We start from the raw sequence: 17,140 nt of genomic DNA on the forward strand, positions 1-17,140 counted from the left end.
ATGTAGTCTTTCTTTTATTCTGACAAACCACAGCAAAAACATAAAGGCATTTGAATCCAGTGATATGAGAGGACTTCTACTTTCATATGAGCAAAATGCCAATAAGAGACTGAGAAAGGGGAACACACCTCTCATCTGGCCCACTCTGCTGCACCTGCTGCTGGCCGTTCTGTTGGGGAGCGGCGGCCAGGTCCACCAACAGGGCACTGTTTAGGAAGGACTCCTCCAGACGCTCCACAATGGGCTCTTCAATGGACGCTTCACTCGGAGGCTGAAGGGGTCAAGGTCGATAGTGGTCACACAATGATGGACTTGATAGCAATGTCTGACAATCAGTGCGACTTGATGGAACTGTGAATCATATATTCTCAAGATACTCTTCATCAATTTGTCTTTTTATTCTCTTCTTTTATTGTGTCAGTGGGTAACATCCAGTTTGAATTTCATGCAATCTCCATGAGCCTTTTTGTGACACTGCTGTTACAAACATACACACACATCAACGCTGTCCAAATTGTATGTTGTGAGATCAACAGTTCATCAGCCAACACCGAGAACCAGGAAGCTGTTGACTTTGGTCATGAAAGAAGGTAGTGTATGTGTCATATATTTTGCAAGGTAGCTAATGTGTGTGCAACTAGCATCATGCTAAAACACTGCTTCCTATGACATGAATTTAATGAATATCATGTCTAACTTGTAAGTCACTACATGTACCTTTAATTCTTAACCCATTGAGGACGAGTCCCGAGTATACTCGGGCAGGTGTCTATGGGAAATGTGTGTTGTAAGCAAAATCAGTCCACCCTCAAAGGGTTAAAAAAGAGAGACAATTCTTACTTCACATTACATCACTTTGTGACAGTGTCCTACAAGTCCTGATTTGCAAAATATTATGCTTGCAGTATATACATGTACATACGGCCTATATGATAACTACTGGGTCAAAGTTCTGCTCTTCCCAGTTCATGGCTGCTGATATTAGCATAGCAGAAGCAGCGAGATTCCACAGACCAGTCATGGAAATACTTGTGTGTCGCATGCATCTCAATTAGCAAATGTAACTTCCAAATCTGGAGGAGCTTTCACATACTCTTGTCAAGATATCAGAGATCATTTAATTTTTTGAGGGAACATCCTGCAGAGTTAGGGGGACATGGCAGTCATGTTCCATGCATCAAGTTTGGTCTAGAGGAACATGTTAGAGAACAACACCCATTTACTTCACCAAGGAAAGAAGTTATATTTTCATTGGCATTGGTTTGTTTGTTTGTTCGTTTGTCTGTGTGCAAAATAACTCAAAAAGTTGTGGTTGGATTTGGATAAAAATTGTGGGAAACGTTGATAATAACACAAGGAATGGATGATTGAATTTTGGTAGTGATCCGGGAATTTTGATAGATGTTTGAAAAAATTTTTTCATCTTTTTGCAGATAGGGGCAATGAACTTGGTAGTTCAAGCTGTGCATATTTTGAGGTGTGCATACATGCTCTAAAGCTTATACTCTGCTCGAGCAAGGCGCCGCAAAGCTGGATACAGATAACATAAACAGAAGGCTACTATATTGGGAAACTAAACAACTTTCAGCATGCGTGTATGGGTGGAAATTAGCTGCTTGGCAGAGGACTGCGCTCTCAAGAGTGCTTTCCTAGTTCAAGGATGTAGTCAGACACAGAGGTTCACGACAAAACATGGACAACACTCACCGGAGGACTGTCTCTCCCTCCACTTGAATCATTCATGGATTCGTTGATGGCTAGCATCACTGCAGGACTGATGTATGTGTCTTGGTTGAGCGCCATCACAAAGAAGTTTGGAGGCTCCTAGTATACATCGAGGGGAAAAGAGACAGATGAGAGGATTTTTTTTTTTCTCTTCCTTTTTGAGTGTTGACTGACAAGGTTTTACTCAAATAAGCTATGGCATACTTGCATTCTTCGACTTCTGTATCAGATCCCTGCATCTGTTAGGTAATGTTATTTCATTTGCACCATTTAGTCCATGATATATGGCTGCTTATAAATAAACCTACGGAATACAGCATAATATAACTATGTTTGCACCAAAAGAACAGCAAAGTGCAAGAAGAAAAGGCAGTTGTAAGCACCCCAACAGTTTCAACATCAGCAATTTAAGCAATTTTTGTCATGTTTTCTGTAAAAAAAAAAGCCAAAGACAAAAATATTACTCTTGAGAGAAAAGACAGGATATGACACAAATTGAAGTGGTTTTGTTAGATAGTTTTATATTTTGCCATTGGTGGTCTGGTTTGTTAGTGAGAATGAATTCATGATGGAATATTACACAGTAGAGAGAGACAGGGGAAAAAAAAAACACATTATGTCCATATAAGCAGCTAAAGTGCTTTTTGTTGTTGTTTCTTTATTCCTATCGCTCAAGTTGATTTTGGTTTGTTCTGTACCCCTCTGTGGAATCAGCTCTGGCAAAAGGAGTAAACACTTGTGAGAGACAAAAACAGATGTTTGTGACAATATGCAATTCATTTTGTTTGCTCAACTGTAAATCACAGTGGACTTTATTTCTTTTTAGTTGCTATTTTCCCTACATTAGTCTCCTTGAGAATAACTCACTGCAGGGAGCGTAGGCACTTGAATGAGACGTCTGAAGTACATGAGGCTGCTGGACCTGGAGTAGAATTCCTTCAGAGCGTGGAACTGCTTCAGGAACCGTGACCTATGACCATCTAAAGTGTCTGATGGCAAGCCTGGACAGTGGAGTGAAAAAGAGAGAAAACATATGAAAATTGCCATTCTTTCTCTGCTCTACAAAAGGACCACTGAACTTGTAGCTAGTACATTACTACCACATGAGTGGCTTCTTCAATAGTCTATTAGGCACTTGGTAAAAACAGGAGCTTTATGCTGTTTCAAGAACAAACAAATATCACAACCAAGCTGTATGGGGTAAAATGTGATTGAGAACAAATCATGTGAGACTTGTTGTTTTACTTGCATTTTTTTTCTACAGTAGTATTTGACCTTCTATCAATCCTGTATAATGGCACAGGGATGTTCCACAACTAGTTGCCATGATTTATATGTAGGTTGTGGAGTCAATATGTGTGATTAGCCTTAGGTTTAGAGGAAACCAAAACCCAAAGAGAAATGTGGATTGAGTGAAAGTAGCAGCATTAGTAGAACACATCAGTGAACGTTTGAGGAAAATCGATACGAATTTTAAAAGTTTTGGTGTTGGAAATGCTGGATGAAGAGACTACTAGAGGTTATAATGTCAGGTGTGGGCAACAATATAAAGAAATATAAAGGGAATTCCACAAAAATTAATTTTTCGTGAAAATTACACATTCCATCAACATGATACTGACATAAGTTAAGGGTAGTAATTATTCCCCTTACTTTCTGAAAGCGGTTAGTCAAGTGCTCTTTCATTATGCTAGAAAAGTGAAAGCATGTTTAGATTTTCTTTATATTTTCTTTGTAATTGTTGTCCACACATGATGTCATAAACTCTATGAAGTAGTCTCTTCATCCAGCAGTTCCAACACCAAAACTTTAAAAATTCATAACTCTTGCATCGATTGTCTGATTTTCCTCAAACTTTCACTGATGTGTTCTCCTAATGTTGCTGCTTTCACTCAATCCACATTTCTCTTTGGGTTTTGGTTTCCTTTAATAAGAAGTTAATATGCGCTAAATAATTAGTCTTCACTTTCTGATATGTCTTACAAGAGCTCTACAAATGGAAGATATATGATTTTGAGTCACCAAAACAACTTCACTTTAGATATTGCAAAATCGGAAGGACCGGTGGAATATTCAGGTTCAGGATATCTTACTCCATTGACAGTGCCACAGAAAGTCCTCTTGAAAGATGAATCCTAGTCCACTTAGATATTAAACTTGACTTGCTGCAACATTGACTATCCTAGTATTGTTCATAGAAACTAGGATTTTATGGAGTAAGGTATGTTTCAACATGACTGTGCAAAAGAACAAACTATAATATTGTCACAGGGTGTGAACAATTTTACATTTAAAAATAATCTGAATGAAAGGAGATACACTCTGTAGTGACAGATGAGTAAAACAACAATCAATTGGCTAGTGTGACAAAGCTGAATGCCGCTTGTAACAACACCGTTATGACACTCAGAACACTAGATGCTTTGATATGTAAATATACTAAACATGAACATCCTGAAACTACTGCATATCTCTTGTAGAAATGGGGTCATCACACATCAAGAGTTCCAGATGTGAACAATTGATTAATCTCTTACACAGAAGCACTGGTTATCACTTAATATAATGAATCAGCTAAATGAAGATACATGTAGCCCTACATTCCATGAGTTAGATAACAAGAACAAAGAACACACACAACAACTTTGTATGACTAACCCTGGAAACTAGAACAATACAGTGAAATATATTGTGTTTTGATACATTTTGTGGTGTACAGTATGTATGATGACTTTCTATAAAACATAATATACAAAGTTTACTTGTCTTTCATACACTGAGACTCACTCTGCGGAAAATTTCCTTCTCTGTAATTCCCCATAGGGAACATGTCATCATAAAACCTAGATGGAATCACTGATTCACAATATAAATAAAATGCAAAAGTTATGTATTAGACTCTTCAGTCGTTGTACAGAGAATAATGTACATACTGAGCCAGTAATACAGAAATATGGAGCATCACATGCTCTGGGAAGTATGCATAAACTTCATAGTGTGCCAATGAGAGTGTTCTGGGAAAAAGATCCAGGAAATATACAGTCTATAATTGCATTTAAGTACAATGTAGAATAGATTCCCCCTCCATAAACTTTTCAATACAACTGTTCTAGATCATATGATGGCCATCATGTTCAACCGCCAACTTCAAATGCTGCTGATTTTAGTTTTAAAGAAACCAAACATAGACACAGTCATGCTTCTTCTATGAACAAAAATGATGTCCACTCAAAGTAAATTAAACAAAGAGACACTCAAGAGAATCCCAAGCACAGCATGGCATGGCATTGCTTGGTGCACTTTATACTTGCACTGTCAGTTGGTTTCTCTCACACAGTAAGTCATAAGAAGCAAGAAAGTTTTACGAGAAAGTAACAGTGAGACTGTACTGATTCCCATTTTCAAATTGAAATACAGCAGTAAATATCCATACACTCTTTCTATATCTGATTCCTAATATGACAATTAGCAAATTCAATTTTATCTTGGGAAAACAAAAAGACAAAAAAAAACACAGAGAGGTCAATAGGATCCTTTCCAAGCAAAATGCAGGTCTGTTTAAGGGAGGAGGAATGAAGATGAGAGTCCAACTTACAAGCATGAAGTTTGTAGAGTAGCCTGACGCTGAAGTCGTAGAGTTGACTGGAATCAAGGATGACTGGAATGAGGGGAGAGAGACGGCACTGGCCCGACGAGGTGCCTGACATTGCCTTGGACAGATCAAATGATCTGAAAACTGAGGAAAAATAGTCATAAAACATGTTGGTTTCAGAAACAGAGCATACCAAGAGTAGTTCTGAGGTAGAGAGAACCTAGAGTTGGGTTCATAAAACCAAGAGCAGTTTTGGTGGGCCTGAGGGACCTAAACATACAGCATGTCTGAGGAACCTTCAGATGGTCTAAGGAACCTGGTAGGGTCCTAAGAACCTAAAGTGTGTCTGAGAAACCTACAGTATGTCTGAGAAACCTAGAGTTTACTTAGAAGGAACCTGGAATGGGTCCTAGGAACCAACAGTGTGTCTGAGAAACCCACAGTATGTCTGAGAAACCGGGAGAGGATCCAAGGAACTTGGGGATGGGTTTGAAGGGCCTGAAATGGTTCTTAGGAACCCTTGAGTAGCAATAAAATATGTGCTTCTGAGGATCTCTCCTGGGTGGGTCTGAGAACCTGGAGTGCTTGTGAGGAAACCCCAAGTGGGTTTCATTCATTCATTCAAGCAGATGGCACAATGTACCTGGTTGATACCGCTTGCTGAATGTTGCCAGTCACCTGGGGTGAACCACGAGGGTCGGCATCGTTCACCCACTTTCTTGTGTGAGTGGGTAGGGGGACCACTTCACTGGGTTAGCACCCTGCTCTTTGTGATGAATAAAATATGGAGTGGTTCTGAGGAACCTGGAGTGGATCTGATTAGTCTTGACTGGTTCTAACAATCTCCCATATGGGTGTGAAATCCTAAAGTGGTTCTACAGAATTTGGAGTGGTTTGGGGCAACCTCCAATGACCTATTAGGTTGCTGAAGGAGAAATAAAGTACCCTAAAATGTAATTACATCTATAAACCAGCACATTACATTGCATGAAGTTTTACAATAATGCTGAGTCACACCCCACTATCATAACCCCAAGGACAGCCACGATATAAAACTGTATGCAAAAATAGCACTTGGCATCAGACACTTACTTCCTGTTTCCAAGGTGATCAGGCCATCCAGATAGTCGAATATTTCTACAGAGAGTTGGAAGCTGCAAATAGAGCGAGAGAGCCAAGAATAGCAGAGAAAGTGAGGGATGAGAAGCAAAAAATACAGATTATATTATGATGTATATCTCAAAATCATAGCTACTAAATTATTTTTTCCTTTCTCGCAGAAAGAAAGAAAAAAGAGAAGAAGTCCTTCATTTCTGTCACGGTCAACCCTTCTCTTTTCCCCATATGTACAGAACTTTGTATGTCCTTGAATTCACAAAGGAAATTTCTGGTTTAATTTTGTATGCTCGGTAAAATTGCAAACAAAAAAAAAAGTTATCATTTTGCACATTACAAGAATTGAAATATTTCATTTAACAAACAAAGAGAAAAATAATTTCTTTAAACACACAGAGCATATTCAAACATAATTGTCGTACTTACACCACCAACTCTATTGGGATTAATTTTCATTCACAAAGAAACCACCACATTACTTCTTTGAATGAACAGTGCGCTTATTTAAATGCCAATGAAATTTGGTAACAAATTAAGTCTTATATCATGGTAAACTTTTGGGGACTATATTAAAAAGTAAAGAAACGGAAAATAAAAGAGAAATAAATACGGAAGGCCACTGATAGCAAAGCAGTTCATTTGATACTCTGTCTGCTCCTTCCCCTCCCAATTACAGAAAACTACCCAAATTGATAAGGTGACTTCAACCTCACACAAACCAGCTGAGTCACTTACTAGTTGTTGATGTCATTCTCACAAATTTTCTCCAGCTCCTTTTCAGGGTCTTGAAGCACAAGGTTGCCCGGCAAGTTAGGGTTCTGCATTATGTGAAGAAAAATGATGTCAGAGAGAGAAAAAAGAAAGACATCACTGTAGATACATAAATATGTTATTCTATTAAATGAGCTGCAATTTTTAACAACTCAGCTGTTAAAGACTACTTCCACAGTTTTCAAGTGCATGTTTATTCCTGTAGCACACAGAGCTCTGTCTGTCATACAAATATGTGACTGCACAAGAGCTTTCTTCAGCTGGAATTCTTTACACTATTCTCACACTAGCATGAGGGTAGCAATTTCTGGATGGCATTTGCGCATACTACACTACTGTTGCTACAGATGGGTAATATCATTAAAAAGTTGGATAAACATCAAATGTTTTCCTTTGAGTAATGACTGGCAGTGTTTCTCCTGGGAAAAGTGACAGATGAAAACTGAACGGTACTTATACCGATGTTTACATGACACTCAAACACATACAAACGCAAGACTACCATGGTAATATGAAGCCTTATTACACACACATGGGGAATGAATGCTAGCATCAGTCTCTAGATCTGCAGGACAGACACGACTGATGGCGGTGTCAGACAGGACAGAGCTACGGCTATGCATTGCTACTCTGTCTTGCTTTTTATGAAGAATGTGTGGTGGGACCTCTGCAATATTAAAGCCACATATGATGTCTCTTTCTAGTACGTTCAGAAGTTTTACAATGAAATACTCAATGAGTTTGAATCATCCCATGACTTTCATACATCATATTATGTCTTGAAAGTATGCTGCATGAAAAGTGTGCACAGAGCATGTGTGAAGTCATCTGTCTTTAATTTCTTTCTACACTCCCTAGAGGAGTGTCTGTCCACATATTTGGCAGGATAAGCAGATTAAATGACTGGCATTGTACAGAATCAACAACAGACGGACGGACTTGACTACCCCAAGCATTGCTTTGTTTATGTAAGAAGCCCAGTTTGATTTGGGCAAAGGGGAGGGGCGTGATATGAGGCTCAAGAAACTTGGCTGGATTTGAAACTCCCCTAGATTGGATAATACGATCCATCCCACACTGTTTGTGAAAAGTAGGATATATAGAGACCTACAAAACATAAATTATGTGCAGAGTTGTCCCTTATTTGTTATCACATGACATGAAAAGTAATTCCTCAAAAGTATACTGTAAACTATAAATCCTTATCACACTATGTTTTCTACAATTTACATGAATGAAATATACCAATATTTGTACATGACAAACTGGCAACAAAAACGGAGTGTACAATGTACAAAGGAGATCTTCTCTATGATAACCATTCCTGTTTTATCAATATTCTTGTGTACACTGTACACAGAAAGTTTTAAAGCCTGTGTACTTTTTGCTGATTTCAGGTGATCCAAAAATACTGCTTGTGTAATACCGAAGCAACATGAGATATTGGACAATATAAAGTGTGTCATACAACTGTAATCTACAAAGCGAATACACACTGTAGTACACTCATAAGATGATTTACGGCACCACATAATATTTACCGTTCTTGTTATACTGCACATCTATGTGCTACCTGTATGAACAATAGATTTCTTCACGGAGAAACTTCTGTTCAACAACAACAAAATATATAAATCTACATGTAGGCCTACACATGAAAATACTGTAACAACCACATTTTTCAATGTTATTTATATTTACACTCTATCGTACCAAATTCAGACTTCATAAATATGCATGCATTCCAGACACACCACAATCAGTCTTGATGTAAATCACCTTCAACTCTGCCTTCAGATTTTCTAAAAGAAACTGCACGTGGGCTTAGAAATTGCGTATTACTCATGATTTGTTGGGAATATAAGTGCATGCAATATCACATCCCATTTTATATGTACCTGGTATGTCAAAATGTACAGCTACTGAAATATATGGCTACATCCTTCATGTAATAACAGACAAGCATACACGGCATGAATCAACACAGGATGTTTACATACACTTGTAGCTGCAAGAATATAGTATGTTTAATGGGTATGTATGGGTGAGGCTCTGAGAACATTGATGTCAGAGAGAAAGCAGCTTTGGGACAAACAGAACGAAGGTTGTGCCAATAGGGGCCTGAGCAATTACAATTGAAGGCCAAAAACGTTGTTCATAATAATAGAGATAGGCCCATGTGGTAATTGTTCCCCTCTGGGCTAAACAAACTTCCACTAGCAGAGAGGGAAAGAATATTTGAAGGGAAAAAAAGACTGACCTCTGATCAGCTAACCCATCCTGGCCTGATTGTATTACACCCCTTCATTGTCAATTGACTATTTGTTTGGCAAACAAAAAAGAAACACACACACATACAAAAAAGAAATATCAGAACACATGACGCATACACACACACACACACACACACACACACACACACACACACACACACACACACATACACACCTTTCTGTGGAATTCCAACTTTGTGTTGAGGAGGGCACAGTAGGCGGAGTTCAACTTGCCGTAACCCTCATGGAAGTGACCCTGGAATTGAGGGAGGAGAGATTAAAAAGAAAGAGATGAAAAAAAAAAAAGATAACATGTTTCAGAATGCAACACCCACTTTGCAGCACAACTGACTAAAAGGAAGGTTGTGGTCTGATGGCACACACACAGTTGTTTGAAAAGTTACTTAAAATCTCCATGATAACCCCATGATAATCTGAACAGAGATCTCATTCCTGAGTGATGATATACACTATTGATGGAATATATTGTGTGCATAGCCATAGGTTACTCCCCTAATAGGCATTCATGGTTCAATGTCCTGTCGCCAAATGTCAGGGATAAAAGAGACTGTGTTAAAGGTTGAAAATAATGGGTTCGCATAACTTTGATAGTAAAAGTTTGCAATACTTCTAAAGGTACATGTACATGTGTAGAAATTTTACGGCAACATAACATTTCCATCTACACTTGTATATTCCTCTGGCACATGAAGACAATCTGAGTAGCGAGTGATATGTGGAGCGGGGGGGGGGGGGGGGGGGGGAGTCCACACAAACAGAATGTATACAATTGTACAAGAGGAAACACAATGTGTGCAACATCTGTCTGGCAAACCAACTGAACTTTTGACCTGAATCAGTGCAATGAGCCATAAAATGCTTTTATGAATTCTAAACAAGAAGTCTACATGAACTGCTATATAATCACAGAAAAATTCAAGCCAGTCATGTCACTACAGTATGTAGTCACTCGTTTAAAATAAGAACTTGCTTGGTCCCAGCATATTATTACTGGAAAAATAAACAGCACTGTATTTTTGCCTCACCAGACATCATTTTTACAGTTGTAATCACAAAGTACAATGTTTAAAGATAACACACATGTTCAAGTTTACTCAAGAAGAAAAAAAAAATCAATGAACTTGACTTTACACAACATACATACACACATACAACAGTGTACACATCTCATGGAATGTCACTGCAGTTCACTGGTACTACCCTGGGAGTAGGATTCGGAACTGAGCACTACCTGGTATATTATATGTGACCTCCTTGTTCAGTGGGCATCCTTTTTAACCTGTGCCTTAATCTCACTCTACAGTATGTGGGAAGAACACTCGCATTCGGTTCTCCATTGTTTCCTGTGCTATTTCACTTTACAGTCAGTGACCATATACAGAAACTGAAGGGCAGTGAGCGTGAATACAATCAGTGGCTCATTTTCCACGGTCTGCATACCAAGCTTTTCCTGTATAAGGCCATTTCTACATCTTTGCAACACCCACATACACTACCACAAGTCCGTCAGATTCATCCGCACTATTCATGCATAGTATCTAAAGCGGGGTGATAAATTCAGCCGTTCAGACTTTTGGCAGACACACTTCGACAGCGTCTTCTTTATTTAAACAGCCCTCGCTTAAAATACATTGAATGAGAAACCTTTGCTGGGGTTCAATACAAATCTACTTCAAATGAGGGGAACCTTTCCAATTAACTCTTGAAATGCTGTACCCACCATATTTGTGAGTACCATAGCTTGCTAATTGTGACTTGAAAGACAATGTCACAACTGCCTGAATTTGTAATCAAAGACTGAAGCTAGTGATAGAACAAATATTCTCCCGCTTCAAGAGTAACCAGCCTGGAGAAGAAAGACAGCTCATTGTTTTTAACATGGAAGTCCATATTTTCACAAGTTGCCAACTGGCAAATACCAGTCTATTTGTCAACATTACAAACACTGCAAAACATATTGCATATATATATATATATATATATATATATATATATATATATACAGCATGTAGCTTGCACACACCCTAGATATGGAGATTATGTGTACACTATCATTATGACTTGTAATCTGCACTTGTGTTCTTTCAATAGTGATGGTATACAATTATTGCGAGCCACATCAGAAGTGGAGTATAGCTTACCCACATGGTGCCCAGGTCTTTGAGGTGATCTGTGTGCTCTCTAAGCTGCTTTTGAGCCTGTAGAAAATCAGACAAGAGGGAGACAAGGAAAAAATGATGAAGACAGTACATCCTCAGCGTGAATTTTCAGTATAATGAAATACAATGTGCATTAAACTTCTGAAAAGAGGACCTAGGACAAGACATTGTGCACACAGCACACACATTTATGTCACCAATACATATTTTACTTTTCAATCACTAAAACTATTTCATATTTTGAAGCAATTTTACTCCAAGAATCCTGGCATGTAGCGAAGATGACGAAAAAGAACATGATATCAATAAAGAAAATCTATGCAAAAGAGCATATTTCAATTGTATATAAAACAGAAAACTCCACAAAGCAAACTATCAAATACCTACATAGCAGTATTTGAAGACAATGTAGAAGCTATTACAAATAAGATGTCTTCATAGCAACAGAATGTTCATGATAGTGAGAATTTTGTTATCACGAGTAGCACAAAACAATACAAAGCATCTATAGGCATTTCCTCCATTCGGACAGAAGATAAGAGTGGCTTCTTATGTTTATAAAATGTACAGTTGTATGTCAGATCTCTCTATACTAGTATTCTAAGCTTTAACTTTATTTTTCATTGACACTTTGATGGTTTCGGGATGTGCTTATACTTGAAAACAGCCCTGGCTTTATGTCTACAGCACTGCAATCAAAGATGCTGTCTGCACAAGATGATTGAACTTGCGTGAAGGTAGGGGAAGGGGGAGGTCATCCAGGGGCAAGGCGACAAACTAACATACGTGAAAGTAATTACGGGCCTCATCAGAAATATGCGGCGCTCCCCCCTAATGACAGACTGTCGGAACTGGGCCCTGCCTCCAGGCTTGCCATTAGCGAGATGATGGGTAGGCATGGCAGCGAGCAAGGCAGGCAAAGTACGCAGGCCACCTCGTAGGCAGGCTAACCAGATAAATTTCTGGAGGCCAAAGCCGCTCAGAGTAATCACAGGGAAACATCTGGATGAACACTCTACTGCAAACATGCAGAAAATGCATAGCCTTTTGTGTGGACTAGGCCAGTTGAAGGTAATACTTGATATCATCATATATCTCACAACCAAAACAAAAAGAGAATATCATACTATGTATAATGATCTGTCCCACATACCACTCCTAAACACACGCACAATATATTATAGGACCCTATATGATTGCAGATTATGATTTGAAATATCCAGACTATGAGGGGAAATCAGTTAATCAATGACTAGAAAAAAAAAATCAATCTTTTCCTTACGTCATACCCGTGCATAATAAATACTCGAGTGTAATGTCTAGGGGCTCCAAACTTGGAGAATGACATGGGTTGTTCATTTTATTCCCAACAGGGAAAGGTTAGTTTAATTATTAAGACTCAGGGATAAGACATATCATACACATGTGTGTCGGTATTTACCAGGCATGTTGACATATATAGTACATCTACAGAAATTCTTCATTTTATTTTCATGGTTATCCTTAAACACACTTTTTTTGTGTATAATGGGGACATGACATTTTCAAAAGGACTTCTAGACAGATTCCTCAAAGCAGAACATCATGACACCAGTCTTTGATGGTAAACATTACACCCCCCCCCAAAAAAAAAAAAAAATGCAAGTGCTTGAAACTAGACTACATGCAGACTATGCCAAGGAAAAAACAATAGAGAGAAGATCAACTGGCATCTCCAACATACTGTAATTCCTGGCATGGTATCCGTCTATTCTCTATGCATGGACAATTTGACAGTCAGTCCTGCCCAAGTCGGTGACGTTTTTGAGAGTGGGCCGCTGTTAGTGACTCATACAGCCATGACTCCCCCACTGATTGGCAGGAGTCCCAGAGGTGGGCCAAATTTCCTATTAAAGATTGTGTTGGGAGTGGGGCGGGAGAAGAGCCAAGAAAGTCAAGGTCATGGGCAGGAAATCAACAGGGGGGGGGGAGGATCATGAGACATTTCTTGCATGTGACATCCATCCACCCCCACCCCAAGAAACATTGATGATACTGTACTGTCTGTGTGGTGATCCACACAGTTAATGTACATGTTCCCTGATGTGCACTGATAGTAAATATAGAGGGGCATCTTCAGAACTGCCCAAATTTGAGCATGGTGAAGGATTGACAGCCACCACATAACACTTTTGCCTAGTTTTGGGACACTATTTTCTAGTAAAGCTTTCTACAACCTTGAAGTGCTCTATATATGTATTTAGAAATATGTCTTCCAACAACAACAACAACAACAAATCCCGCATTCAGATCCCAATCTTGATAGTTTAAAGCAGCCCCAAACATCCTACAACTGTACATGTACATCTCAGAGAAGATCAGAAATTCAGTATGAAAATTCTGACTATTCTAAATATTAAGACAGATATCAAACACATACATAAAGATATCAAAAATTCATTTTTTTAGAGAGAAAAAGAGAGACAGAGATAATAACAGTTGATATTTTTACAGAGCCTTTTCCACTGGATACAAAGCACTAACAATAGCATCAGTGAGGACAATTCCTGCTCATTTTGCAATAGTGTATTTAAACTATTCCGGTAAAATTTTGACAGGAACAGTCATTTTCTCTTTTTATTTTATCTTGCAGGGTATTTCAAGCCAATATTTTTATACAATGGTGATAAAACTATTTTGGGTCTCTTTTGTATATGATACTCAATATGGAGAGTTAACAAAGATAACATTAAACTTTCAGAACAGTAATGCATTTGATGTCATTGCATGGAGAGTTGTGCTATTAATTTAGATTGTTTTCAGCATGTTGGTGCACAACTGACACATGGGGGGGGGGGGGGGGGGGTATTGGAAACCCTTTTTGGCCAGGGCTTAATTAGAACATTGTGCAGTTACTTAATTAGCACACAGTGTGGTTTATTAAGAGAGTCTGCTCCGGATATTACCTGCATGATTATCTTGTTCTTCACTCTGCCTTTAATAGTAAATTAGGCTTACACATATGGATACCATTATGGCTTCGAGGCCCTTGCAATATGGGTATCTACATGTAAGGTCAAGGTCATGTGCAGAACACTACCCATCCCAATCACTGACCCACAGTGACCCTCAGACAAAGGAAATGTGACTGACCATTACTACTGATGTCAACCACTCCACAGAGGAACACCCAAGGGGCGAGCCAGCCATCACATTTTATGCACTTATGCATGGGACCTTCATTCCTCTGGGAAGATCTAATGCAGTTTGGCCTTCATGTTGGTTAATGCAATTCTCAAGCTCATCACGGATCATTACCACAGAAAAAGCTTTTCTGCGAGAGCTCTGCACCTACACAAAGCATGGAATAATATTGTTGTGATGTTACATGTATTTTTTTTTGTAGCTGTGGTTGACAATGGCCAATCATTTTGTTGAATATGGCACACAGAATGATGACAGAACTCACATTTCGACGTCAAGAAACTATTTTTGTGTTTCTCATCTCCCTCCAGATACAAAATGTGGGCCATTCCTCACTTATAGCAACCTGACAAGTCAACTGACCTCCTAGTTGTAAGCCCTTCGGCTAAATGCAGAATAAAGAATAAAGTGAGTGACTCATTTATAAAGTTGACATTTTGAGAGAGAAAAAAAAAGAAGGAACAGAGTCATATAAAATGAAAATGGTGGAAGAGAAGTAGAGGAACTTCAAGAAACATTTTAAAATCAAATCCCTAGAATGTTATAATTACCAAGGTGGCAAATTGTAAAGCATGTCATCCAGTCGATAAAGTGAAACTGTTGTTTCAGTCACAAGGCTTTGACACCAATTGCTAAATACTCCTCATCTGTTTTTTCCTTCGCATTACTGTGACACACAATATTTTTATATTTCCTTGAAAGACTGAATTCCCTTCACAATTGCACAGATATACATGTCCAAAGAATATTGTGATACTATAATTTTAGACTGATGAACTTTACAGCTTCATACAAATCTGAAAAAAAATGATATCATAAGAGTTGTTTTGTTTGTGTAACGTGTATTTGCACAAGTATGACAATATGAGGAGTTTCCATGCTAACAATTGAGTATATGAATATAAGAACGACCCAAGTCCATGGATGACCATTTCAAGTAAACTTAAAAAAACTTCATATTTTTGTTATTTGTCCAAAAATATTCTATTTAACTGTGATGGGAAAGCAACATTGTATATACAATTTAGAACATATATTATCATGACAATTAACATTTGCATTAATTGTGGAGAGGCCATTTTGTGTGATGGACTTGGGTCGTTCTTTGATTCATATGGACTTGGGTCGTTCTTTGATTCATACACATGATATTCTGCTATAGAGATGAGAGAAGGACGAGAGAGGGCGCTATAATATGAATGTAAGAACGACCCAAGTCCTTCATGTTTACATTCATATAAGACTTAACTCATTTAGTTCAGGCACTTCCGGTGGTAATTAGGATTTATCATTTATACACAAGATGAGTCCATGCACAAGCTACAATTTCCCATGTCAAACTAAATTTGGCCAAAAATTGGACTTGGGTCGTTCTTATATTCATATACTCAATTGTTAACAGTCACTTCAGCATGGCTATTTAAGTCAAGAATAGGCATTGTGTTGGATGGCTTTAGCTTAACAGTGACATTCACATTGTCCTGCAAATTCTGAAACTGTTTGATTCTGCCAAGACCTTTGACTGACTGTTCATCTGGCTCACGAAAAACAAACATACAAAAATTTAAAGGCAAATTCATCTTTTCAGATGGAACATTGAACAAAAGTTGTAACTGCAAATATGAAAAGATAATGGGAGCAGCCTGCTATTAAAGTGTGTCTATTTCTTGTGCATGCCTAAGCTGTGAAAGGAGAAATTATATAATTTGCTATTTTACATGAACTTTAATAATACATACAAGTCAAATTCCAACCTGAATGAAACAAAGCAAAGCTACATTGTAACAGAGACATTACAATATCATAGCAGTCAATACTCTCCCAGACATCCCCTCCCTGCAACCCCCCACCCCACCCTGCAACCCCCCACCCCCCCCCCCCCCCCCCCATCTCCGTTGATCCCCAGTCGGAGTGACAGCCCTAGTATGTTTACAACACAGTGGAGAAAAAACTTCCTATGCAAGAGAATGAGTCATGCATTTGCCATTAGGCTCTAACAGGCAGAATTCCCCACATTCACATACCATGCAGTAAACAGCAGGGCTGTTCTGCTGATTCTCATGTGCATGGTGCTACGATTGAGTCGAGTTGTACAATAAATGAAAGCGGGCCTACATGGAACTGTAGGTAATTCCACATGTTGACGGCTAGCAATTGAACTAAACAAGCCAGGCAAGTAAAGGGAACAACAAATTCAAATCAAGATATTGTTGATAAATGCACTACGCACATAGGAAGGTACCACATGGATGAATGGCTAAATAGATTAAAGTAGATTTACTCAATTGTTTTTAAACTAC

General features: G+C 38.5%; 1 protein-coding gene across 1 annotated transcript in view; it reads right to left on the reverse strand.

Annotated features, from left to right (window-relative positions):
- LOC139735203 (huntingtin-interacting protein 1-like) overlaps positions 1-12,556 on the reverse strand; it is a 31,928-nt gene extending 19,372 nt beyond the window's left edge. The window contains exons 1-9 of the mRNA XM_071645962.1: positions 12,458-12,556; positions 11,640-11,696; positions 9,653-9,733; positions 7,169-7,251; positions 6,410-6,471; positions 5,321-5,461; positions 2,593-2,726; positions 1,708-1,824; positions 129-271 (exon numbers count right to left, since the gene is read on the reverse strand). Coding sequence (XP_071502063.1) covers positions 129-271; positions 1,708-1,824; positions 2,593-2,726; positions 5,321-5,461; positions 6,410-6,471; positions 7,169-7,251; positions 9,653-9,733; positions 11,640-11,696; positions 12,458-12,556 — 917 coding nt within the window. The remainder of the gene's footprint in view (positions 1-128; positions 272-1,707; positions 1,825-2,592; positions 2,727-5,320; positions 5,462-6,409; positions 6,472-7,168; positions 7,252-9,652; positions 9,734-11,639; positions 11,697-12,457) is intronic.
- Positions 12,557-17,140: the final 4,584 nt, after the last annotated feature.

This window comes from Diadema antillarum, unplaced genomic scaffold, assembly GCF_040938485.1.
Source record: "Diadema antillarum isolate AM-2024a unplaced genomic scaffold, OU_Dant_1.0 seq00000565_RagTag, whole genome shotgun sequence".
Taxonomy (NCBI): Eukaryota; Metazoa; Echinodermata; class Echinoidea; order Diadematoida; family Diadematidae; genus Diadema; species Diadema antillarum.